General features: G+C 43.9%; 2 protein-coding genes across 2 annotated transcripts in view; both read left to right on the top strand.

Moving 5' to 3' along the window:
- nalf1a (NALCN channel auxiliary factor 1a) overlaps positions 1-25030 on the top strand; it is a 338137-nt gene extending 313107 nt beyond the window's left edge. Inside the window, exon 3 of the mRNA XM_077246906.1 lies at positions 24420-25030. Coding sequence (XP_077103021.1) covers positions 24420-24706 — 287 coding nt within the window. The 3' untranslated portion in view covers positions 24707-25030. The remainder of the gene's footprint in view (positions 1-24419) is intronic.
- Positions 693-8200, top strand: LOC143754001 (uncharacterized). The gene is made up of 5 exons (XM_077246939.1): positions 693-750; positions 1245-1637; positions 2000-2562; positions 7752-7813; positions 7918-8200. The coding sequence occupies exons 1-5, from the start codon at positions 693-695 to the stop codon at positions 8198-8200; spliced, it is 1359 nt and encodes a 452-aa protein (XP_077103054.1).
- Positions 25031-27992: the final 2962 nt, after the last annotated feature.

The raw sequence follows: 27992 nt of genomic DNA, 5'->3' as shown, positions 1-27992 counted from the left end.
CCGGTTTTAAAATAAAGCACAGCAATGATATTTGAGAGTGTTTCTCCCTTTTCAGGAAAAGTATCAAAAAAGGTATCGAAATCGCAGTTCTTGACTTGGTATCGGTATCGAAACAATAATTTTGGTATCGTGACAACACTATGCCTAATGTATTAACTCCAACTATTAAAAATTATTATTGCTTTGCTTTTTCTAGCTTGATTTATGCTGCTGCTGTTATTTAGCTGTCATATAGTTTCGAGTTTTATATTTTTCATATTTTTACTTTTGTTGATCATCACCATGTCTGAGATTTGTGTGTTGAGGAATATGTGCATCTGGTTGGAACCTTTGTATGCAATGTATTGAGAAGAGTCTGACTGAAGTCAACTGCACTTCCTCTGCAATTGCCGTCACGTGCAGTCGCCACATGCGTTCTCCACTGCTGGCGACTCACTTACACTTGATACAAATCGGAAAAATATCGCCAACAGAGCTAAGAAGCTGGCTGGGATTGTTCTACGTCATCATCAACAGTCGGCGTTCAATTCCGACCCTGCATCCCAATGTCCCAATACTATCCATCCTAAATATTTTGTGAGATTAGAATAAATGTGTGCCAAAGCATAGTATATGTTGAAAAGAGTATGCAAAAAAAAAAAAAACCGGATGGTGTATTTAGATTTTCGAAGTGTGTATCCGTGCACACTCTAATGGCTAATATTACCCACAATCCACTGTGCTTTGGAGGGTTCATCGTGATTATGCCAGGTAAGACATGTTCCTGGATCAACATATATTGTTGATCTTGGAACAACATTCCTGTCTGAAGATTTATAATGATAGTTCACTAATCAAATACTTGTAACACATTTTTTAGTTCATGACAGTACACTTTAAAGTATACTCTCAGTAAACAAAGTTTAGTAGTTTTATACTGGAAGTATACTTGTAAGTTTTCTTTAAGTGAACATAACATCACACTTCACAATATAATTTTTGTCCCTATTTAGGTATTATTTTTTTAATACTTGAAATATACCTTTAACTGTAGTTTAAAGGGTAACTAAACCCCTGGTCAGAGCCTGCCTCCACCCACTGGCAATATTTGAAAAATGCTGGAAAACTGGGCAGAGCTCAGCAGAGGAAGGGCGTGTGTCACTGTCGGGCACTTCTGGACTCAGGGGCAGAGGGTAATTTCATGGACCACAACTTTGCACGCACATTTCAAGTTCCCCTCAAACACCTTCCGCACCCGATTGCAGTTCACGCCCTCAACGGTCAAAGACTCCCCACCATCTCACTGGCCACCGAAGACATTACACTCATCACATCAGGCAACCATACCGAGACCATCTCCTTTTACATTCTGGACACTCCTCTTGCACCCATCGTCCTTGGTCACCCCTGGCTCACCCGTCACAACCCCAAAGTGGACTGGCAACTCAAGTCTGTGTCAGCATGGAGCAGTTATTGTCATAAGTCTTGTCTTGTCTCTGCTTGTCCGTCTGTTTCGGTCCCTGTGTTTCAGGAGAAGGCAGTGGATTTATCTAACGTGCCCACGGAGTACCTGGACCTGAAGGAGGTGTTCAGTAAGTCTCGGGCTGCTTCTCTTCCCCCGCATCGTCCCTATGACTGTGCTATAGAGTTACTGCCAGGTACGTCTCCGCCTAAGGGCAAGTTATATTCACTCTCTGCTCCAGAGAGAGAGGTCATGGAGAAATATATTTCTGATTCTCTAGCAACGGGATTCATCCGGCCTTCCTCTTCTCCAGCGGGGGCGGGGTTCTTTTTTGTGGGGAAGAAGGATGGATCGTTGCGACCTTGTATTGATTACCGGGGGTTGAACAACATCACGGTAAAGAATACTTATCCTTTGCTGTTGATGTCTTCAGCCTTCGAGAGGTTGCAGGGAGCATCTATCTTCACGACCGACAAGTGCTTTAGAGGTTGCTAGAGAATGGGCTTTTTGTCAAGGCGGAGAAATGCGCTTTTCATGCACAGTCGGTTCCTTTTCTAGGTTACATCATCTCGGTTGAGGGAATGCGCATGGATCCTGAAAAGGTTAAGGCTGTGGTGGATTGGCCAAGTCCAGATTCCCGTAAGGCCCTACTGAGGTTCCTGGGGTTCGCCAATTTTTACCGGCGTTTCATTCGCAATTTCAGCCAACTAGCCGCACCTCTGACCGCCTTGACCTCCCCCAGAACGACATTCAGGTGGTCAGACGCAGCCGAGGCGGCGTTTGCTAAACTGAAGGGTTGCTTCGTTTCAGCCCCCATCCTGATAACCCCTGATCCATCACGTCAGTTCATGGTGGAGGTCGACGCATCAGAGGTGGGGGTAGGTGCAGTGCTATCCCAGCGTTCTCCTTCAGACGATAAGATGCATCCTTGCGCGTTTTTGTCTCATCGTTTATCCCCTGCCGAACGCAATTATGACATTGGCAACAGAGAGTTGTTGGCAGTCAAGTTAGCATTGGAGGAGTGGCGCCACTGGTTAGAAGGGTCGGGGGTACCTTTTATCGTCTGGACCGACCACAAGAACTTGGAATACATTCGGACTGCTAAACTCCAGACAGGCTCGGTGGGCTCTTTTTTTCGGTCGTTTTGATTTTACTCTCTCGTACCGCCCGGGTTCCAAAAACATCAAACCCGATTCTTTATCGCGTATTTTTGACCGTTCCGAACGCCCGTCTACTCCCGAGTGCATTTTACCAGAGAACCTATTCATCTCTACACTCACATGGGAGATCGAGTCGAAGGTCAAGAAGGCCTTAGAAGGGGTAACGCCCCCGATCCGTTGTCCACCGAATCGTTTATTTGTGCCTGAGGGTTTACGGTCCAGCGTCATTCAGTGGGGTCATTGTTCCAATGTGGCTTGCCATCCTGGGGTCAATCGCACTAAGTTTTTAGTCAAGCAACGATTCTGGTGGCCTCTCATGGCTCGCGATGTTCACAGTTTTGTCTTGGCTTGCTCAGTTTGTGCCACGGGTAAGACTTCCAATCGGGCCCCAGATGGGTTACTTCAACCGCTGCCGGTGCCTTCAAGACCTTGGTCCCATATCGCTCTAGATTTCATCACCGCCCTCCCACCCTCCCAGGGTTACACGGTAGTTTTGACCGTGGTGGACCGATTCTCGAAGGCGGCCCATTTCATTCCCTTGCCCAAATTACCCTCAGCCAAGGAGACAGCGTTGATTGTCGTTAACCACGTCTTTCGGCTACATGGCCTCCCGACAGACGTGGTTTCTGACAGAGGACCCCAATTTGTGTCCAAATTTTGGCGAGAGTTTTGTAAATTCCTGGGTGCGACTGTCAGTCTGTCCTCTGGGTTCCATCCCCAGAGCAATGGTCAAACTGAGCGAGCCAACCAGGATTTGGAGAGAACGTTGCGATGTTTAGTGTCCAAGAATCCTTCCTCCTGGAGTCAGCAACTGTCTATGGTGGAGTACGCCCACAACACGTTGCCAGTGTCATCCACGGGCCTATCACCGTTTGAGTGTAGTGTAGGATACCAGCCACCTATTTTTCCTAGTCTGGAGTCCGAAGTCGCGGTCCCCTCCGCACATGCCTTCGTCCAGAGGTGTCGCCGCACTTGGACTAGAGCCCGTGAGACTCTACTCCATGTGGGGGCGCGCACCAAGGCCCAAGCCGATCGCCACCGGTGTAGGCCTCCCGTATACGTCGTCGGTTCCAAAGTGTGGCTTTCTACCAAGGACATTCCTCTCCGCTCCGTTTCAAATAAGCTTGCGCCTAAATTCATTGGCCCGTTCTCTGTCACTAAAATCATTAGTCCGGTGACAGTCCGCCTCAATCTTCCTCCAGTGTACAGGAGAATTCACCCCGTCTTTCATGTATCCAAAATTAAGCCCGTTTTCTTTGCTCGCATTAATCCGCCAGTCCCGGTTCCCCCCCCCCCCGCCGCGACTCGTAGACGGGGAACCTACTTATTCGGTCAATCGTGTTCTGGACTCGAGACGGAGGGGACGCGGATTTCAGTACTTGGTGGACTGGAAAGGTTACGGTCCGGAGGAGAGAAGTTGGGTACCAGCTAGAGACATCCTGGATCACTCCCTTATCGATGATTACAATCGGCAGGTAAGGGAGTCTGGGAACGGCAGGAGGCGTTCCTAGGGAGGGGGGTACTGTCACGGTTCATAAATCCTATGTCTCCTTCTTGTCTCATGTTTCTGTGGTTGTGTATGTGTGTGTGTGTGTACTGATTAGGTGGGCGTGCCCACTCATTAACTTCATCAGCAAAAACTCATCACTCCCGTCTACAGTTGCAGCCCATCTCATCTTGTGTATATATACTCATCACCTTCTCATCTACTTTGTCAGATCGTTGTTTGTGGTTTCCCGGTGTTGTGTTCCAGTCTACGTCTCGAGTCCTGTACCTTCCTTGTTCCTGTTTATGTTCCTGTGGATTTCGTTGGATGTATTCTCGTCACTGGATTCTCTCACCGCACCGCTGCACTGTCTTCACCGATTCCATCTGACCATCGGGGTCCCTGCGCCACTAACCTGTCACATCTGGACTTACCATCATCTACTTCATTTATAATAAATTGTTATCACTTGCATCTTGCTTCCTGTGCTATTTACCCTGACAGCGTGCACCTGAGACGCATCTCTCTGTAGGCAAGGGCGTGGTTAGCCGGTACCCTCTGACGTCAGAGGGTACCACAACTTCCAATATGAAAATTCAACTGCAGTAGCCACCGTTCAACCTGAAGAGGGCAGCACTCAGATGTTTTTACACCATTTTGTAGAATTAAAACACTTTAAACCCATAGATTAAATTGGGACGGAGCGCACCGGAGCGCATTTATTAATTTATTAATAAACAATTAAATGTCTCCTTGCTATTTTTTACACATTCATAATAATTACTTTTGCCGGTTCTTTGTGGCAAGCTTTATGCGAGCGGTCGTGCGCTTGCTTTAGTGCGGCTATATAACGCTCATTGTCCTGTATAGCCTATTTAAGTAATTAAATCAATATAAAGGGGCGATTTGTCCACTAATGGCTTAAATGAACAACTACTAGTCGACTAAAAAAAAACTTTAGTCGGAGGCAGCCCTTATTCCACATATTTTCAAACCAGCAGGCCATTCTGGGTTAAGCGTGCGACACTGAGCGGTATGAGCGAGGGAAGATGAATATTCAGAAATGCGATCTCCGCTCACATGTTCTGATCGGAACAAAGGAATATTAAAATAATTAATCATTAGTTTATATCTTATGAAAATGATAAGTGTGCATTCTTCTTCCCTTTGCCACATCATATCACTGTGAGATGGGCTTTTCAGCTGTTGCTTCACTTAAAAACAAAGTAGCCTACAGATCTCAGCTGAAAATTAGCATGACTTGAGAGTGGCAGTATCAAGCCTGCAACCCTGCTTTGAGAAATTGTGCAATGCAAAACAGGCTCATTGCAGCATACACATTTTTGGCACTTTTATTTTCTTTATTTTTGAATTTCATACAGCGTTGAACTTGACACAATTTTGACATTAAACCACCGTTCAGGGCCATTGCTTAAGGTTGTGTCTAGGGTGTCTGGACAACCACTGGACGACATACTCGTCACTGCCCTGAAGCCTTTTAAATTCAACCGCTCGATGACGATGGGCTCATTGTGCTGTCTCATTCTTTATCGAGCATACGTGAGTATTTGGTTTAATTTACCTCAGATAAATAAGATACGTAATTATTCAAACACAACCTACAATAATTTTCTAATGTGACTAATGTAGCCTCGCTCACACTGTTTAGTTTTTCATTTGATTTGTCTGCTATTTAGTCTCATTCGTTTCTTTGCTCCTCTGTGTTTGTTGATGTTTCCTGGACTTATAAAAACAAACTTTATCGCCCGGCTTTCGACTACGATCCTCTGTCTGCCATATAGCAGAACACGGTTTTGTTCATTAAATGCTCTGATCTTAGCTTTTTATGTTTTATTTATCTTAAAAGTAATGTGTATATTCGTTTTTTCCCCCCACAAATGTATGACTTGTGGAAGTGCAATTTGATTACCATATGCAGTTTTAATTTGTACTCATCCAAATGTACACTTGCATGTGTTGATTATAATTAGGCTAATTTACTGACAGCCCCATTTAATAAAAATAAGGATAAACAATATTTAAAAAGTATATAATTATCTAACATCTGACTAATTCAAAATTAACCTCAAAACATTAAATGCTAAATGGGGGTTGTATATATATAGGCCTATCAAGCATTCAATTTTTTTTTGCCAGATCGTCTTCTCGCAGTGCCTGAATACACAAAGCAATCAGCAATAACGTTCATCATTCAGCAACAACGTTGCTACAGCCTTTTGCGTCTTACAATTGTTACAATGTCATCTGACATTAAAGCTGCAGTAGGGAGTTTTGAGAAAAAGTTGACTTAGCCTGAAAATTTGAACAAGCACAACTTACAGGTGCAACCCCCTTGCTCTCTGCTGCGCTACAGCCCTCCCTCCACAGCTCCTCCCCCACAGCGGAGCCTGCCGTGAACGCGCAGGCTAGTAAGCAGGACCACGATGACGGCGGAATTATAAACAGTTATGGAACATTTACTAATAGGGACGAAACATCAACAATATGCTTTACATTGACTATGGCCTTCCCATACTTTGACTACAAAGTTGGACCTCAAATCATTATGTATTTTGCAATACATGTAACTGTATAACGTTGCACTCTTTCTATAAGTTATAAATAGCTAGTAAGATAACGTTAAAGGATTAGTTCACTTTTAAAAAAACTATGGCTGATAATTTACTCACCCCCATGTCATCCAAGATGTCCATGTCTTTTTTTCTTCAGTCGAAAAGAAATTAAGGTTTTTGATGAAAACATTCCAGGCTTTTTAACATATAATGGACTTCAATAGGACACAAACGTTTCAAGGACCAAATGACAGTTTCGGTGCAGCTTCAAAGGGCTTTAAACAATACCAGACGATGAATAAGGGTCTTATTTAGAGAAACGATCGGTCATTTCAAAAAGAAATAAAAAACTTTAAGTTTTATAAGCACAAATGCTCACCTTGCTCTGTTCTGTGATGCACGTTCGTGATCCTGTTCGAACTCGTTCATCAAAATGAACAAATCTTTTTCGGAGTCATTTCGTTCGTTGAATGAACGAAATGACTCCGAAAAAGACTGGTTAAAAATGAACAAATCTTTTTTCGAGACATTTCGTTCGTTGAATGAACGAAATGACTCGAAAAAAGATTCGTTTATTTGGATGAGCGATTTCGAACAGGAGAGTCACGAACGATGGTACGCGCTCGTGCTGTGCAAGAGAGGGGTGATCAGCGCGTACACAAGCGTGATTGACACTGCTATGACATTCCTCCTGGCTCTGATTGGTTGTTTCTGACCGGGAGCTGTGTGTTTCTGCAAATGGCAATAGGACCACAGGGAGGAGCCAGAGGAGCTTGATTTTTTCACAGATTATCTGTCTCATATTCTACTGTCAGGACATAATGACAGTTTTAACAAATATTTGTTTACAAAAGTTACCTACTGGAGCTTTAAGTGTTTCTGCTTCATTAGAGCCTATTGTGAGGAAAAAGCTTAACGTGGTTTAAAGTACCTAGACAACGATCAGTGATCACCAAATTTCTCTTTCATATTGCTCCTGAGAGAGAAATTTGGTGATCATTGATCGATGTTTAGGTACATTAAAACATTTAGGTACATTTAGAATGTCCCACTTTCAAAAAAAGATTAAACAGCTGATTGTGTTCATTCAGATGCTGATCATAGAACAAATGATCTATAACATGAAGCGGATCTTGGAAGATTTTTTGGGGGGGTAAGTTAATGGTGCAATTGTCATATCAAAATAATGATAGTGATTGAAGATGTAAGCCTGTCCAATGTCAGTAATTTTGATTTTTGGAACTATGCATTTAGTAGAAAAGCCCTAAAGAAATGCACAACCAGCAACCCAGCTCTCAGCAATGGCAATGGTAGCAGCAGCAGCCCAGTGTCAGTCCACAGCAGTGGTAGCAGCAGCAGCCCAGCATCAGCCCTCAGCAGTGGTAGCAGCAGCAGCCCAGTGTCAGCCCTCAGCAGTGTTAGCAGCAGCAGCAGCCCAGCATCAGCCCTCAGCAGTGTTAGCAGCAGTGTTAGCAGCAGCAGCCCAGCATCAGCCCTCAGCAGTGTTAGCAGCAGCAGCATCAGCCCTCAGCAGTGGTAGCAGCAGCAGACCAGTGTCAGCCCTCAGCAGTTGTAGCAGCAGTGTTAGCAGCAGCAGCCCAGCATCAGTCCTCAGCAGTGTTAGCAGCAGCAGCCCAGCATCAGCCCTCAGCAGTGGTAGCAGCAGTGTTAGCAGAAGCAGCCCAGCATCAGCCCTCAGCAGTGGTAGCAGCAGCAGCCCAGTGTCAGCCCTCAGTTTGCCAATTTGTTAGACTCTGGCCCAATATGAACACTTCAAAACCAAATACTCATTCGTATTCTTATCTAATAATGCACTGGGATGTGAAATATGCAGAGATGCAGGGTCACCAGGTGTGCTAAGATCTGATTCAAACAAATACACTTTTTCATCAGAGTGGCAATATGGCAGAGTTAAACCTTATGGGAATAATAAAGACAAGCAGATGAAATCGTTACGAAAAAAAATATGCGAGTACGTAACCTCGCATAGCCACAAATTAGCCGAGTCGATCTGTGACAAAAAAGAAGAAAGTACATTAGATGCCAGCTTCCTAAAAGCACAACAAGAACAGCTGTGCACCCCTGAGAAGGTGTTTAGGAAGGCATATCACATTGCCAAAAGAAATCGCCCATACACAGATCACCCTGCGCTCATCGACCTGCAGCGCATGAATGGTCTTAATATGGGGAGAGTTTTGCACACTAATGTCACATGCACAGAGATTGTTAATTTCATCTCAATAGAAATGAAACATGCCCTGATGACCAGCATCAGGAATATAAGGCCCAAAGTGTCCATCCTGATAGATGAGAGCACGACACTAAGCAAAACATCTTGTTTAATAGTATACGTTCGCGCATCAATTCAAAATTCAGACCCACTCACTTTTTTCTTAGAGGTTATTGAGTTAGAACAGACAACTGCAGATGGCATCACTGATGCATTGCTCAAGTGTCTCATGGACAATGGGTTAGATGATGAGTTTCTGAAGCAGTGCTTTCTTGGCTTCTGTTCAGATGGGGCATCGGGGATGCTGGGTAGAAAAGCAGGGGTGTATGCAAAGCTAAAGGCCAGATATCCAGCAGTGGTTGGCTGGCACTGCCTTGATCACAGGCTAGAGCTGTCAGTTGGGGATGCCGTAACGAGCTGTGTGGAAACCAACCACTTCACCAGTTTCCTGGATAAGCTGTACTGTCTTTATAGTCAGTCCCCAAAGAATTTGAGGGAACTGGATGAGGCTGCATCAGTAGTGGGCACACAGTTGACAAAAATAGGTTGTGTGTTAAATGTGAGATGGGTTGCCTCTTCCTACAGGACAGTTGAGGCTGTCTGGAATATGTATGGTGCTTTGCACCAGCACTTTATTAGTGCTGGTAAAGATACATCCAGGACCTCGGCTGAAAGGTGCATGAATGACGGGCTTGCAGCTAAATTATCCTCAGAGGGTTTTGTTGGAAATTTGGGACTAATGTTGGATGCTCTAGAAGTGTCACAGTGTCTGGTTGTTCCCTGGGTTAAACACTAGAGGTCCTCAGTTTTCACGGTGTCTATGCATTCTCACTACAATTCCCATGATCCCGTCTGTCACTGATTGTTCATTGCCTTACAGCTGTTTCTCGTCACCTTGTTTGCACTTGTGTATATATACCCTGTCTGTTTCAGTGTTTGTCACGGAGTCCTTGTATTATGTCCCCACACTTCCGTTATTTGTATCTTACTGGTTCTCATTTGTACTTTGTTTTGGATTGCTTTATTGGACTTTTGACCCCTGCCTGGATGACTACGCGTTTGGATTGCCCTTTAATATTAAACTACTGCTCTTGGATTTTCTGCCTCCTGTGTGTGTTCCGTGACAAGAAGAGCTTAAAGACTTGTCTGAGGCATTAATAAACAGAGAAATTCGTCTTTACAATGTGATATATCTCAAATACTTTACAATGTGATATATCTCAGGTCAGGCAGTTTTTGTTTAATTCTTATAAAGAGCAATGGCAACGGCAGGTTTTAAATAAGCCCAAATTGAGAAGTTATGTTCACTTTAAAAATGAATACTCCACAGAGCCTTATGTCAAATGCTGGTTAACTAGATTACAGAGGTCTTTGTGTGCCCAGCTTAGAGCTGGGGTGTTGCCCTTGCAGATCGAGGTGGGGCGCTATAAAGGTGTCCCAGAAGAGGATAGATTATGTGTTTTGTGTGATTTAATGGTTGTTGAGGATGAATGGCATGTTTTGTTTTTTTGTCCTTTAAATAAGAATGGGTATGTTTGAGAGAATTCAATATAAAAAGCCTGATTTGTTTTGGATGACGGATGGGGATATGTTGAATTGGCTCTTTGAAAATGAAATCTATAGTTTGGCTAGATATGTGGAAAAGGCGTGGAAACTTAGGCAAAGGAATTTATATCCTGACCTAAATGGACGGTGTCTTGACTTGTTTTGTTTGTTTATATTGTGAAAATGATGGTAATGTATCTTTTATGATGGTCATCTTCCTATGTGATTTGGCAATGGCAGCTCCTCCGCCTGCTCGTCGCCGAGGGTGTTCTCCAGCCGCTGCCCCTGCTGGGCCTCCGCAGCAGCCTCCACCCAGGCCACAGCATGGAGCCGGCCACAGTAGAGACGCCAGCCCTCCAGGCGCTGCCAAACCAGTTGGCCAAACCGAAAGCATTCCGGAGTGGGCCGTCCAGGGATGGATGAGATGCTCTTGGAGCTGGTACGATCACTCCCTCCCCCCAGGTGAGGGCCAGGTGGAGTCTTTGTTTGTGTGTGTGTGTCTGTTCCGCCGCTGGCTCCCCCCCCCCCCAAAAAAAAAAAAAGCGGAGCAAGCGGTACCCACACTTCAAAGAGACCCACACTTCAAAGAGAGAACAATTTCATCTGTTCCTGGGTCCCAAGAGGGCCAGTCTGGCGGGTGTGACCCTGTATAGCCTTACACTCCTCAGCTCCCCCTTGGTCGCCAGCAGGCAGCAGTGCGTTCGAGGACCCGGTCATCCGCCTTCTCACACGCCCCCTGCCGCTAGTGGAGACAGGTAAGTGTTGCACAGCACACTAACACCACTCTTTGTACTTTGCTGCCCCACCTCAGGCTCAGCTATCCCGCTCAAGTCAGTGATAATCATCACATTAGGTGTTGAGCAGACATGCTCCTGAAAATCCAGTGATATTCATCACACCGAGTGTTGAGCAGGGCTCCTGACTTGTGCGTGCTTATCTTATCCTGCTGGCGAAGGATTTGATATAGCCGCTCCTCCAGCCGGTACGAAGGCCAGTTGTAAACTCGTTCTTCGTGCTACTAGGTGGTGGGTCTTGACCATCTTGGTCCAAGATTGGTCTGCAGCTCTGACCTGAAAGACATGTGCTTCAGATCTCTACCTTCCGCATCGCAGGCCATCCTGTGTGTTGCGTGTGAGAGTTGGAGTATCAGTACAGAGTCCTTCCCTTCGAGAGCTCCAGAGCCCGTTGGGTCTTCAGGTCAACTGGGAGAGAGTAATCTCGCCCACGGGCTGAGTATCTCTTTTTCAGTTTTGGAGATGGACTCGGTCTAACACATCTCTCCAATGAGAATGTGTTCAGCTGGTGTTTAAAGTGAGAAAGGGTCCCACTCAAAGAACTTTCAGAGGCTCCTGGGGTATATGGTAGAAACAGCCATTGGCTTCCTCCATATATGACACCTTCAGTGCTAGCTTCATGATCGAGTCCAGAGGTGACCGATGCAGAGCAGCTCACCCTGCGTGACTATAGTCATCCCGGTCTGCTGCCAAACCCTCTTCAACTGAGGGGTCATGTATAAAGGGCATGTTTTAACGAGGGCCTGGGCGACCCTCGACTACACGGGCATATGTGCCTTGAGTTGTTGGACATTGCGACCGTTGCTTAAGCTTCCCTCTTATGTCACGACTCAGCCGTCACCTTATCCTTGGAGTCTGAAGCTTCTGAGGACGCTTTGTTCCACTATTTCTGCTCTACTCAGTCGTGCCGCCCACGAGCCTCATGACAGTTAGAGCCAGGGTGACGGGAGACTCCATCCCCTGGGGTCCAGCTTGGTCATTACCACTCCGGAGCCGCCCAGTTGCCCCTCCGGTTTCGTCTCTTTGCCAGTGTTGTCCGAGCGGTCTACCCTTGGACAGACACTAGCTCTCAGCTGCCCCAGGGGCCTGCAGAAATGCGTTTCCCCAGTGAGCCTCCTAAAAGCGACTGCGACTCAGGGTCGTCTGGCGCCTGCCCAAGTCAGTGAATTCTTCACACGTCATGTTAAGCAGAAATGCTCCTGAAACTCAGTGAAGTTCATCGCACTCAGGTGTTGAGCAGCAATGCTCCTGTAGCTCAGTGAATTCATCACACTCAGGTGCTGAGCAGAAATGCTCCTGAAGCTCAGTGAATCCTTTCACACTCAGTGTTGAGCAGAAATGCTCCTGTTGCTCAGTGAAGTTCTGCGCACTCAAGTGTTGAGCAGAGATGCTCCTGTAGCTCAGTGAGTTTATCACACTCATGTGTTGAGCAGAAATGCTCCTGAAGCTCAGTGAACTTATCACACTCAAGTGCTGAGCAGAAAATGGTCCTGAAGCTCAGTGATCTTCACATGTTGTGTTGAGCAATGCTCCTGTCTTTTTGCGCCCGTCGCTTGAACCTACAGTGCCATTTCAGGAGGGAGCAGGTCTTCATAGTTGCCCCTTATTGGCCCAACTAGACCTGGTTCCCATCGACAGCCTTCCTGACTTCCCCTGAACACTTTTTCAGGGACGGGGCACGATGGCACCCGCGTTCTACCCCTGGAGATTCGGGGCGGACTTACATCTGAACGCAGAGGTTCAGGTGGCTATCACAGGAACATGTGATAGTTACCATCACTTCTGCGAGCACCCCCTAGAAATGGGTAGCGTGCTTACGCCTTTAGAAGTGGAACCTAGTCATTGAGTGCGTCTTCTCTCCAGAGGAGATCCTGAAAGCTTTCGATCACGTCAGTGCTCTTTTTCCTGCAAGATGGGTCGGAGTAGGCTGTTTTCCTTCACCCTCAAAAGGATGTTGCCTCTGTGTTTAAATGACGCTCATCGTGATGCAGAAGTATGGAGAAGCATGTCGTGATCGTCAGGTTCCTGAGGAGCAAGGTAATGTAAATCCTAGCGTCCCTTTTTATCCTCTTGGGCCTTATCTCTGTTGCAACTGCACTGCAGAGACCGGCCCTGAGGCACTGCAGGCAGTGAGTTAAAAATTCTGTTATATCAGTTCTCCTGCTCGCGTGGTCTCTACTAGAGGGTAGGGACTTGCTCGCTTTCGGTCAACGTATTGTGCCTGGAGTTCGGGCCGGCTAACTCTCACAAGCTGAGACCCCGGCTCGGATTGTGCCCAAGGTTCCTACCTCTCCCGTAATAGGAGCAGCTGGTGAGCCTGCAAGCGCTGCCCCGGAGGAGGCAGATCCAGCCCTGGCTTTCTCTGTCCGTTCGCTTATAGCGGTTAGACGTGTACAGAACGCAAGCCATAGACCTCAGACACGCTCTACAAATATCTGTTAGGAATTCAGCAGAGAGGGAAGGCTGTTTCCAAGCAAAGTTGGCCACTTAGTGCTTGCTTTCATTTCGGTAGAAATTCCGAGATGCAACATGTCCACTTAGGTGTTGAGCTCCTCTATGATGAGTGTAAAGTGCTCCGCCTGGGTGTTGACGATATGCTTTGCTAAACAGATTCTAGAGTTGGGGGCTGGACGACACCTAGTTGAAACGCTGCTTCCCGTGGGCTCCCTTCTCATGAAGCCAGTTTCACCGTGAGCCCTGTTCAAGTGTCGGCTTGCTGCCCCATTCCCCTCCTATGGACTGGATACATCCGCCTTTCTACTCCAGTTGAGTTCCCTTAAAATTGAACCCTGTTAGTTCCTCCACACCCCTCCGACGTTGGACGTGCGGAACGTCTGGTGTTAGGCCTACCCCTTGTAAGCAGTGTGGAACCTGTGTTAGGCTGGGTCCATATGTTGCGGTCCCTATGGCGACCCCATATGTGTATTCTTCCACGATACGGCTCCCCCCGGTGAGCCCGTGTCTTCCCCCGGAGCCACCCCAGTGTTATTCCATATGTCACACTGCCCGGTCATCTGCCCAGTTCAGGCTGGAGCCACCCCAGTGTTATTCCATATGTCACACTGCCCGGTCATCCGCCCAGTTCATATGTGTATTTTCCACATTTACCTCCCTTCGGGTAGGATGTGCTTCCGCAGTGTCCCTTCCTTCCAATGTACGGGAACGCTTTCCCAGTATTCCTTTAGGAACAGCAGTGACTTCCCTGGCCTAAGCCCTGTCCTTCCTCGCCTTAATTGTGGGGGCATCAGGAGGCTTTTGTCTAGGCGCTCGAAGGTGGCAGCTTTAGTGGTGCTTTCAAAGGTTATCCCCATTCAGTTGACGTCGACTACGTCCTCCGTTCCCTCCTTCAGGGAACGGTGGGTTGCATACGCAACCAGGACGTTTCGGAAACCACTGCAAATGGCTGTCCCCTCAAATAACGCCACATTTTAGGGTATAGGGGGCGATTTCGGACTCAGCCCTTGTTTTCCTACTGTGTCTAATTGGTGAACGTGATTTAATTTTACTTCACCTGTTCCCTCAATCATCTTATTAGTTCTCCTGATTATTTCCTGATACTCCTGACGTCGTCATACTCAGATTCTAGTCAGAATGTGAGCCTGATACTGCTCCATTGGGCTGTGATTATGGGGCGTGTGTCAACCGAACCAGGAAATAAAAGGCCTGTGCACTCAATTGGATAGAGCTAGAACCAATCAGAGCAACGGAGTAAGTGACATATGTTGAGAGATTGATTAAAGTTGATAGATTCAACTTTTTCCGAATCCCGAAGGGGTTGCCTGGACAAATGCCTGGATCGCGGTTCTCTGTTCCTCTTCTAAAATTAATGCGCTGTCTATATCTTCTATAACACACACGATAGCGGAATATACACAACTCAATTCTCCAGCGGCAGCCATGAATTCAACCCAAGCTCTCTCATGACGTGGATGGTTACGTTACCGTTGCTCACATAGATATGATGTCTATGGTTGCTCATCTGTCCATCATCGTATAAAGCCCGCCCTGACAATTTGATTGGTCCCAACAATTTTTGTTCTGGCATAATAGCTCCTCAACGGACAGACCGAACTTCCCGACCTAAACATTTTGTGGGCCGGGTTCGGGGCTGGCATCCAGGCTACGAATGTTCTTATTAAAGATTATTCTGTGTATCATCTTTGTGAGCTTTGATACCACGTTATGTGACATTTTCACATAAAATAAATCTATATTTTCAAACAATGTAAATACATGAGACAGTATTTAAAACGATCTGAAAAAAAAATAGGGGAGAGCGGGGCACAACCTAATGCTTTCTGACTTTCTTAATTTGTGTAAATCTACTTAGGGTATTTATTTTTTCCCCACATTATTTTCCCACATGTCTAGTTAAATTATGTGGTTTTGTTTCATTAATACAGTATATACTTTTTCTTGATGAACCCCCCAAAAAATGGAAGTGAGATGTGACAACGCACCCCATTGGTGGGGTACATTGTAACATGTGATTACAACACATTGTAATGCAGTGTTACAACATGCCCAACTGCACAACTGTGATTTAAACCCTGCTAGTGTCTTCTGTTGGTTAGCGAAGCATTAAAGAACTATCTCAACTGTTAAAAAAACATATTGGAGATACAAATAATATCAGATTTGTCTAATTAAAAAAATAATTTTAATAAGAAATATACTTTTGCTATGGTTAAATAAATGTTCAGTGATATCTTCCAAAAGATTTCTGAATTTTGCCACAATTATTTCTCTATATAGTGTTGATATGGCAACTAGTAAATACACTAAGTTTCGTCAAGCTAGCATGTTTGGAAGATTTTAAAACAAGGGTGTTACAACTAGCCCCGCGTTTGTCATGGGTCACCATCTATTTCTGCACTACAGTCCCCAGAATCCTCTTTGGCGCACCTGCAATCACTTTCCCATTAATTATCACCTGCACCTGGTTACAATCAATTACCTCATCACCCAGTCCCATAAGAACACTCACCACAGCCTCAGTCTTCGTCAAGCCTCCAACAGGAACAGACCATTTCCCTTGTCTTCTGAAGTCTCTGATATGTCCAGTTCCAGCCAAGTAACGTATACTCATCTGTGAATTACTAACCTCTGCATTCCTGTTCCACTGTCTTCAGAGATCCTGTCCAAATCCGTGTTTCCTGCAATCCTGTCTGGATCCTTGTTCCTCGAAATCCTGTCTGGATCCCTGTTCCCCAAAACCCTGTATTCTCCTGAGTCCCTATATTCACGCCGAGTTGTCACTCCCACGACGACATCTGAAAGAGAAAAGACAAGTATAAGAGATCTGTGACTGCTTGACATCAGTTAGCCTGAAGAGGACCTGTTCACCTGTAATCTGCCCCGCACGTAGTGATCTTCACCAAATTTGCACCTGAACTTTGAGAATACTCACCTATGCACTTGTGTCACGTTAAATAAAGTGGTGTTTGGATTGACTTACCTCTGTCTCCGTGCCTGTATCCTGACAGCGTTAGGTTGTGCCCCGCTCTCCCCTATTTACTACTAAAAAAAAAAGTATTTAGCTACTCAATCAAAAGAGTAAACACAACTACAAGCCACATATACTTAGAATACTTAATTATAAATGTAGGTATATATCGATCAAAAGATTGAGTACAAGTATAGGCCAAATATACTTAGACTTTTTTGTCAGTATAAGTCAAGTATACTTAAGTGCAATTTTAAGTATATTTCTACTTAAAATGTTTTAAGTGCATAAAATGTAAACTGAATCTATACTTTCCTATTTTTAGTTTAAAAGAACTATACTAATAGCACACTTAAATAAACATTTTTTTTGTAAGGGTATTCCTACCCCTTAACCTAACCCTACCTATAATTTATCTTTAAAATCAGACGGAAATAATAGGTGAATAATACTGACGTAAAGGCTTCTAACCCTTCTAAGCCTAAACTTGAAATACACTGTAAACTTGTCTCTCAACTCTGATTGGTTGATTGGAATGCTATAGGATCAACAAAGATGTTGATCCAGGAACATATTCTACTTGGTCAAATCACATTCTACCCTTTGGAGGAGGATTCGGTTCAGAGCTACAACCCCCCCCCCCCCCTAAAAAACTAAAAACATGCACGACAGGTTAAGTAGATGGGTTTGGATAAAGTGATTAATAATCAATATTTTACATGATAAAAATATAAAAATCTGCAACATCAACTTTTATAAAGATCCGTTTGGCCATCACCTCTTAAATGCGTCATTATGGCAAAATATAAGGAGAGTTCTCCTCATGTAAGACCCATGCCTGGCAGACCAACGTGTTCTTTTTTTTTCTTTTCAAAACGGTTGGAAATTAAATTAAATTAATTGTGGATGATGTTAACAGTGACAAGATGATTGACAGGCCAGTTTATGGGGACAGGATGCATGCAGTGCGACATATCGTCTGTTAAAGACGCAATTTTATGAAGTGATAGTATGTCCCAAAGCGCACCTACTCTTCTGCTGCACAAACACAAGTTTTCTTCACTAAAAAAGTACATACTTTTAGTAAGGCATAGTATAAGTATGCGAATTGGAACGCAGTTTAATACTCAAAAACACAAGTACAGAGGATGCATGAAAGAACCTGGAAGTGTTCTTGATTTCAGGGATACATCGGATGCAGATGTGGGGTGCTTCTCATTTATTATTTGTGCATCCTCATTTCCTTTCCTCTCTTCCTTTTCTCATGTCTTAGCTCCAACCCCATGCGAGGGAAGGATACACCTATGAATCCTCGCTCATGACTCCTCATGAACCTTCCTCACTCGTTGCATTGCAATTACAGAATTAAGATGTCCTTAAAGATGACTAAATTAGATTTGTTTCTTGGTCACAGACTGGAGGACAGAGGAGCGAGGAAACAAGAAAGCAATAAATTTGAGTACTGAGAAGCACCCTTGAGCTAATCAAACCATTAGAAATTCTAGAAGTCATTGTGGTTGAACAACGTATGGTAGCCTGCACGTTTTTTCACTTGTTCTTACTTAAGAGATTACATCTGCAAGGTTGGAAATGTGTGATGGCTCGTGAGAGTAAACATTTGTTTATGTAAGTTATAAAGACATGAATAAATCATGTAGTACTTTTTATTAACATATTTAACATAATCTGTACTTTGACAAGGCATAGATAACATCAACGTCTCAGTTACGACTGTAACCACGGTTTCTGAAAAGGGAATGAGACGCACTATGGGAACGTCTCTGCATGATTGCGTCTTTAACCCTCTGAGGTCTAAGGGGTTTTTGGGGTCCTTGAGGTGTTCTTACATGCTTTGACATTTGTGCTTTTTTCAGTTATTTATAAACATGTTAATGGCAAAGGTGTAGATTCACTCTATATAGCACAAACGGGGCTACCGTAATATGTGAGCAACATGTATGTACATGTTTGTATTTTTTAGAGAATAATGTTTATGCGTGATTATTGAAAAAACTAAAACTTAAAGTGTCTGGAATAAGGCCACAAAACACACACTAAATATGTGTCCACAAGACTTTTGACTAATGAGTGTTGTTGCCCAGAATTTTTGCTTCAAAATGATCTGAAAATCATACTGCCTAATCATTTACACAAAACAATACATTGATTTAAATTTTATAAGACACCTTTTGTTTGGAAAGGCAATATGCGTGGAGGCGTGTTCACACCTGAGAAGACACAGGCCGGATAATGTGCCACATACATAATGAGCTGCATATTAATTAGCCTTTCACACAGGTGTGTCACAGGATCCCAAAGAATGCAAGGACAAAATAAATTATCTATATATACATATTTTACAATTAGAAATTGTAACCAATTACAAATAGGTTACAATTGCAACAGCAATTTCAATTTTAACAATATTGCAAGTGTATTTCTTTGTAAAAGTATACATTTTATCATACGTATTAAAAAAGGTAAGGATTCATTAGTTTGAATATTGCAACAAACACTATGATAACATCTTAGTTGATAATTCAATATACCTACTTTATTTTTGACAAAACATCATACTATAGTATATTTAACCATGAGCAGAAATTGGTGAACAAAAGCGTACCTATTTAATGGGACAGTAGTCTTTTTTTACAGTCAAAACTTTATAATCTATCCAAAACTAATCACAAAATCTTGTCTAAACATTCTTATTTAGTCTGTAACATTGTGTATGATATATTAGCATATAGATGTGAATTTGCAGTTTGTTGCTTATACAGACATTTTATTTCAACATATTTCAGTCTATTTTTACTCATCTTAGTAGGCTATAGCAATATAGTTTGGATGTGTTCATGTTAACATAATGTTTACTAATGTAGATGCGAGAGTGAATGAACAGCACAGACCCGCGCTGTATAAATGTAGTGAAACAAGCGTGCGCGCCTATGCCGTTCATTCATCATTTAGCCTACACACAGACACGCAATTCATATTTAAACAGTCTTTTTGCGGTTTACAGTCAGACACTATTCAATATCGCGATCAGAACAAAGTACTTAAGAATAAATGACTTACTACATCAGCTGGATCCGTTGCTCCTCGAAATGAAACTACCAGCACTTCTGGTACATTTTCCAGGGTTATTAGATAGTATTATTCCTCACAGCGTAGGGATACGCTGTGTACACAGCTGTAGTAAGATACTTACTAAACACGATGCGTTTTATAATCCAGCTGGTGGGCGTTGGCATGTTTGAATGGCTTGCCTTAGATCATTTGTGTTTGAATACCGCGCGCTCTCCATGGGCGTGGCACATTAACGCGTAATCAGGTATAATGAGCTGGAAAGAAAAAGACTGACATCTCTCTCTTTTCATACAGATTACATAAACTGAGAATATTTGTTTTTTATGTAAATAAATTCATTTAAAAGAAGATAGTTCAAGCTTCATTATGGAAAAACACTCGTGCCTGTATGACAAGTATTCGTGGAATTAGTTTCAGAATGGACTTAACTGACAGAGAGAAGGCAGAACGTGCATCATGTTTGTTTTTCTTTATTTGGCGAAAAGCACAACACTTTGTTTTTATTGTGAGTATCCACAAAAAAATAGACACTTATCAGGATCTAATGATGTACAACACTTAATATGTAAGATCAAAATCAACAGAGTATTTTGAGTTTCTTTTGCACTGATAAGAAAAAAAGCGAGACTATCGGTTAGGCTTGTATGAAATCAGTCCAATAGCGTGATGGAACTTCATAGGCGGGCGTCGTCATGACCAGGAAGCTATAAAGCAAACCCAGATCAAACAATGTTTGTTAGGCTGAAGCAAGTTGGTCACAGGCACACTGAAAGTATGGCAGGGTGACATAGCGTCTAATTCCCTTTTCAGGGAACCATGGTTACAGTCGTAACCGAGACGTTTCCTCTCAAGGGAATAAGCACTGTGTCTGAAATTTATGATGCTATGAGAACATTCATAACCACTCCGCCGTAATGACAAGTGCCTGTCTTGTGTGAAATCGAGTGAGCCAACTAAGACAACAGCACCTAGGGTGGAGCCCAGTTCAAGGTCATAGAACCTGACGAATGTGTGCGGAGAGGACCAGCCCGTCGCATCACATTCATCCTGAAGAAAAGCCCCTGACAGTAAGACTTTAGGAGCCGCAATACTACTAGTTGAGTGGGCCTTTACAGCCAAAGGTGAAGGCCGGCCAGCCGACCCATATGCAAGATAGAGAGAGCCTCGACTAGCCACTTGCTCATTCTCTGCTTAGAAGCTGGGTACTCTTTTCTGTGTGACCCAAAACACACAAACAGCTGATCAGTTTTACGCCACAGGGCAGCGCTGTGGATATAAGCATCTAGTGCCCTGACTGGGCAAAGCAGATTCAGTTTGCAAAGTAAGAGTGACTGCAGACACCCCTGGTGATTTATGTATGTGATCACAAATGTATTGTCTGTCTGGACAGGAATATGGTGGCCCCTGAGGTCAGAGAAGACGTTATTCTGTGCCAGAAAAGCAGCCATAATTTCGAGGCAGTTTATGTGCCATGAGAGATGATGACCACTCCACAGACCTTGAGTCGAACGACCATCTAGGATCACCTCCCGACCTGTGAGCGAAGTATCCGTCGTAAGCATTTTGTGATGACAAGGAGCTCCCAGCACGGGACCCTGGGACAAGAAGCAGGGCTTCTTCCACATAACCAAGGTACCAAGGTATCTGATCGTAACCTTGATCATGCAAAACGGGTTGCCCCTCTGGGAAACCACTGGTCTTGAGCCACCACTGCAAGGGTCTCGTGTACAGCAGGCCAAAAGGTATCACATTTGATGCTGCTGCCATTAAGCCCAACAGACTCTGAAACTGCTTGACAGTGCGTGACTGGCCCACCTTCAGTTCTTTCACGACTGCTAGGATCGAATCGATACGTGCAGGGGCCAAACGTGCCTGCATCATTGTCGAATCTAATAATACCCCCAAGAATTATTCTTTCTCTTTGCTGGATAAAGTTCAGCCTCAACCCCAGCTCTTTCATGTTTTTATTTTTATTTTATTGATCGTTTATTTAACCAGGAAAAAAACCTCATTGAGATTAAAAATTTCTTTTGCAAGGGAGACCTGGCCAAGATTGTCATAATACACACATGAGAAACGAGAGATCCAATTGCAGTGTTTATTTATAGGGTAATCCGTACTCACAACCAGTCCAGGCATGGTCAAAAATCCAATAAGGCAATCCAAAACACAAGACAAAAACAAGAAACGGGCAGATACAGACTTTGGAAGTGTGGTGACATAGAACAAGGACTCCGTGACAATGACTGAACAGACAGGGTATAAATACACAGATACTAACAGGGTGAGTGAAAACAGCTGCGTGCGATAATCAATGATGCGACAAACAAGGATTGTGGGGAATGCAGTTCCTAAAGTGAATGACACCGTGGGGGAAGAGGACCTCTAGTGGATACCCAGGGAACACCAACCAGACACTGTGACAAAGATAGGGCAGCAAAGTTACATCACATCATTACATACGTACAAAGACACATAGATGAAAGCCAATTATGCACTTACAATGAAATATCATACATACGTACAAAGACACATAGATGAAAGCCAATTATGCACTTACAATGAAATATCAATTAAAGCATTGACATGTGAGGGACTCCAACTCAAAGCATCTCATTCTCAACTTAAAAACACTCAAAGGAATCAATTTACTAAGTTTTAAGTTGTTCTGCAGCAAATTCCATGTAAAAGGAGCAGAATAAACAAAGGCCTTTTTACCCAGCACAGTACTGACATGTGGGACAGAAAACAAGACAACAGCCTGAGAACGGAGGGAGTAATGACCAACACTTTTTTTCATAAGAAGTGAACATAAATAGGATGGTAGCACACCAAGAATAGCCTTATATATAAATGTATACGTATACCAATGACAAAGCCTCCGTGTTGTCAGAGTAGACCACTTTACACGGGAATACAGCTCACAGTGGTGGGTGCGAGCTTTACAATTAGTAATAAATCTCAGCGATGCATGATAGGCTGCATCAATCATGTGAAGGCATTGAGCAGATGAATGCATATATAATATATCACCATAATTCAAGACAGATAAAAAAGTGGATGCCACTAACCGTTTTTTAACATTAAAAGAAAAACACAACTTATTTTGAAAGTAAAAACCCAATTTTAGCCTCAACTTTCTCACTAGACAGTGAACATGAGGCTTAAACGATAGGCAATCATCAATAACAATACCAAGATACTTATAAGTTGTAACAGTCTGTATTTCACGTCCAGCAAAAGTAATCACTGAAGGAATATTCAGTGGTCTATTTCTAGGGCCTGTGAAAATCATACATTTGGTTTTGTCTGCATTGAGCACAAGTTTCAACTGTAGCAAAGTGTTTAGGACAACATTGAAGGCATTCTGTAACTGTGCAATGGCTTGTTTAAGAGAGGGTGCACAGCAGTAAATAATTGTGTCATCTGCATAAAAATGAAAATTTTCATCAGACACATGCAGATTAAGATTATTTATATAAATAGTAAAAATAAAAGAGGGCCTAAAACAGAGCCTTGTGGAACCCCTTTAAGGATTAGTAAAATACCAGATTGAACACCATCATGCTTAATGCACTGAGATCTGTCACTAAGATAGTTTGAGAACCAAGAGAAAAATTTCTTTGAAAACCCTGAATTAATAAGCCTAATCTTTAAAACATCATGATCAACCGTGCCAAAAACTTTTGACAAATCAGTAGAAAGTGATGCACAATGCTGCTTCTTGTCACGAGCAACAGATATGTCATTTATCACCTTCATTGCAGCTGTGATGGTACTATGTTTTTTTCTAAAACCTGACTGAACTGGGGATAAAATGTCCTGTACATGTAAGAAGTCTTTCATCTGATCACTCACCAGGGATTCAAGCGTTTTGGCCAAAACAGACAAATTAGAAATTGGCCTGTAATTATTTAAGTTTGACGGCTCACCCCCTTTCAATAATGGACAAACAAATGCAGATTTCCATATTTTGGGAATAGTGTTGCTCTTTAAAGTAAGGTTGTTAATGATCATATTGAAGCATATTTTTATTTAACACTGCAGCCTAGTACATTTCTTTAATTTATGATGAAACATCCATATGCTATTCAAAGCATTTGATGAAGTGAAGTCTATAAACGGCTTTAAAAACCTGCTTTATTTTTATATTTATGTATTTATTTAGTGTGTGTGTGCGTATGATGAACCAATTTGCTCCTTTAAAAACTTTTCACAAACCTTTTAAAACATGATAGAACAATGCAATGTTTTACATCCATTTGATTAACCGCTCTACTTTCAATGCTGAAGCTGATAGTTATAAAATTTGATGAATATTCAGTTCTTTAAAAAGATATTGGTAGCACTTTATGTTACAGTCCTGTTTTGCATGTACATACTATGTACTTATTGTAGTAATTACAATAACTCAGTAATAGCCCGAGCCTAACCTTAAACCTAATCTTAACCCATGTAGTTACCTTTTATCACTAAGTACTTTCCTGGGTAAGTACACTGTAATTACATTGAATATGCAAATACCGTAAAATAAAGTGTTTGAAGTAATAATTTTAGAGGAACTTTTTACAGTTGGATAGGCATATTGCTCTATCATGCAATGTGAGAGTTTTACAAATCAAAACATGGATGTCTGTTTTTGCACACACCCCAGGGCTTTCAGAGAAACCAGACATCAACCAGGAGCCAAAGTGCTGTGATGTGCGGTGGGACCAGAAGTCCAACAACCGTTCCCGCGGCACTTTAAAAAGAACTCACCCTTCCTGCCAGTACACATCCGTGACCTCCTGTGCGACTCCACGGCTCGGGCAGGGCCGGCTGAAACTTTGCTTGCTGGTTCTAGTTCTTCTCCACACTGTGGCTACCATGACGGCTAATCAGAACTCGACCTGCCTGACCGCCATCTTTCCACTAGATGACAACGCCCCCAGAGAAGAGTAATTGGACAAGGCTGGGCTGGACAACTCTTGCATATCCGCATGCTCCAACACATCTCACTTCGGGCTTTTAGTAAAGAAGCCCCTCACTCAGAGAGAAGCTCAGTGTACCAGGTCTAAGTGAGGCTAACAGTCTCAATCAGAGAACACTTAACCACACATGTCATCAGCACCTTCTGGGGTTTGGGGGAAATAGTGAATGGAACACAGGAATAGTAGCAGACAAAAGATGTGTAATAGGAATATTCAGAAAATGCCCCCACAGAGACTTCTCATTCTCTTCTAGAACACACACACACACACACACACACACACACACACACACACACACACACACACACACACACAATGTCATTTCACTTTGCACTAGGAGATTATCCGACTTTTACCTTTTAGTTTCAGCTGTCTTTTTCACTTCAAGATGGTTTTGACTTCTGTTCAGTGGTTTCAGAGCAACCTGGAGAGTGACTTGAGTGTCCATATTCCTGTCAAATTGTGTGCAAAAATTTTGTGTATTTTTAAAGTGAGTGTCATATCACAACGTTATCATCACCATTAACTACATCATTCAGACAGGCTACAGGTAGAAGTTTCAAGTCTCTAAAATGCAAATATTTTTTCATCCTGAATAATATAAAATAATAATAATGACTATTTTGAAACTAGATGTACACAAAGCCAAATCTTAGAGCCTCAAAATCAAATCAGCAATTCTGTTCTAACAGAGCCATTGGCATCTCATCTAATCTGTAAATTAATATTTGTTCCTCCACCCTCCAAAACTACTCGGTTACTCACGTAACCTCAGTTCCCTGAGTTAGGGAACGAGTATTGCGTAGCTATACGCAGTGGGGAAACTCCTTTTCCTCGATTTACTGAAGCCTTTATGTAAAGCGCATTTGCAGCTGCACAGCTAGAACATGAGCGTCTGGCTCGCTCATAGGCTGCGCTGCGGCAACTGCACATCCAATGGCGCAGGGGCCTCTGACGTGCAACCAATGAGATCACTCTGCGTCATACACGTCAGAGCCCGCCAAGGGGGCGTGACCTCAGTCTATAATAGTCCCCGAATTCGACATTATAGCAGGTTTAACGACTGAAGCGACAACTTGCCATGTTACTATAGTGCGGCTGGCTACGCAATACTCGTTCCCTAACTCAGGGAACTGAGGTTACGTGAGTAACCGAGTAGTTCCCTTTCGAACGGTCACTTCGTATTGCGTAGCTATACGCAGTGGGGACACCATGCAAAACGCCGCACTGAGTAACTGGCTGCCACTGCAACTCAGGCCCCTGAGCATACAGAACAAGCCATAACCGCATAATTATGTATAAATAGACCAGACACCGTCAGGTCTAAAATAGTACACATCAGTTAGAAATAACCCAAAATACTACACCAATGAACCCAGACACTGTCGGGGTTATTGGTATATGAACATATAACCAGTCAAGTGGGTTTATATATGAAATTATAACCGGCCAAAGCAGGTTTTATATATGTATGGAATATAACCGGCAAAAGCGGGTTTTATATATGTCATATAACCGGCCAAAGCGGGTTTTATATATATGTAAATATAACCGGCAACAGCGGGTTTATGCATGAATACAACCAGCCAACAGCGGGTTTTATATATATATGTGAATGTGATAGTGCACAGTAATATATGACAAGACCAGCCACCGACGGGTCTTAATCATACCGAAAGCACCTTCGCCTGCAGGGAAGGCACTTCCCTATTATAGAAACTCATAAATGTGGAAGGCGAGGACCAGCCGGCCGCATCACAAATATCACTAATGGGAATGCCAGATGACCAAGCCCATGACGAGACATACCTCTGGTCGTATGGGCCTTGATACCTATAGGGCAAACTTGACCCGCTGCGGTATAAGCCATAGAAATAGCATCCACTATCCATCTAGACAGTCTTTGCTTAGTGACTGGATCCCCCTTGGATCTACCACCAAAGCAGACAAAAAGCTGTTCTGATTGTCTAAAAGACGCAGAAAGCTCCCGATAGATTCTCAGCGCTCAGACAGGGCAGAGAAGATTAACCTCTCCATCCTCTGCAGAAGGAGGGAGGGCTGATAATGTCACCACCTGTGCTCTGAACAGTGTTGAGAGCACTTTAGGAACGTAACCATGTCTGGGCTTGAGGATGACTCTGGAGTCATCTGGACCCAACTCCAAACATGCAGGGCTCACAGAGAGCGCCTGCAGATCTCCCACTCGTTTGATAGATGCCAACGCCATAAGGAGAGCGGTCTTCAGCGAGAGGGTTTTTAGATCAACCGATTGGAGCGGTTCGAAAGGCGGACCTTTCAGAGCCCCCAGGACCGTGGAGAGGTCCAGAGGCGGCACAGACGGAGGCCTGGAGGGGTTCATTCTCCTCGCACCTTTCAGGAATCTTACGACTAGGTCGTTTCTTCCCAGTGACTGGCCAGCCGTCAGAACATGATGTGCTGCTATGGCTGCCACATACACTTTGAGCGTGGACGGGGAGCAACCCGCGTCCAGCAGCTCCTGTAAGAATGAGCGAACCACTGATATCACACATGACTCTGGGTCAGCCTGATTTTTCGAGCACCAGCTGGAAAAACCTGACCATTTTGAAGCATACAGGCGCCGAGTCGACGGGGCCCTGGCTTCAGATATAGTGCTTAAAACCTTCTCAGGAAGGTCCTTGGGTACCCGTTGAGGGGCCAAACATGAAGGGCCCATAAATCGGGTCTCGGATGCCACAATGTCCCGTTCACCTGTGTGAGGAGGTCTTTCCTCAGTGGGACAGGCCATGGGATTGTGTCCGATAACTGAACTAGTTCCGGGAACCAGGATCTGGTTTTCCAGAGAGGGGCCACCAGAAGGACTGGGCACCCGCTCTCTCTGACCCGTTTGATGACTTGTGGAATCATCGAGACGGGGGGGGGGGGAAGGCATAAAAGGGACGGTTGGGCCAGACATGGGCCAGCGCGTCCCTGTTCTTCGAGAAGAACAATTTGCAGTGGGTGTTGATTCTCGAGGCGAAAAGGTCGATTTCGGCCTCGCCAAACACCTTCCATATTAGACTGACCGTCTGTGGGTTCAGGGACCACTCGCCGAGGGGAGTGTTGTCCCATGAAAGCATATTCGCGCCCACATTCTGGACGCCCAGGATATGCGCTGCTCTCAGAGAGCTCAGGTTGGTTTGTGCCCATATAGAGGAGGTCTCTCGCCATCGCATGCAGGTTCCCTGACCTGATGCCCCCCTGGCGATTCATGTAGGCCACCACTGACGTATTGTCTG

The sequence above is a fragment of the Siphateles boraxobius genome, unplaced genomic scaffold (assembly GCF_051911475.1).
Source record: "Siphateles boraxobius isolate OS27281-9 unplaced genomic scaffold, OSU_SipBor_1 29, whole genome shotgun sequence".
Classification (NCBI taxonomy): Eukaryota; Metazoa; Chordata; class Actinopteri; order Cypriniformes; family Leuciscidae; genus Siphateles; species Siphateles boraxobius.
This window is presented reverse-complemented; position numbering and strand designations above follow the sequence as displayed.

Bases quoted from the DNA above. Each gene is read 5' to 3' on its own strand.
- LOC143754001 (XM_077246939.1), top strand. From the start codon at position 693: ATGGCTAATATTACCCACAATCCACTGTGCTTTGGAGGGTTCATCGTG. The intron at 1,638-1,999 runs GTACGTCTCCGC...TTCCTTTTCTAG, and splicing joins TGCTATAGAGTTACTGCCAG to GTTACATCATCTCGGTTGAG. The intron at 7,814-7,917 runs GTAAGTTAATGG...TGCATTTAGTAG, and splicing joins TTGGAAGATTTTTTGGGGGG to AAAAGCCCTAAAGAAATGCA.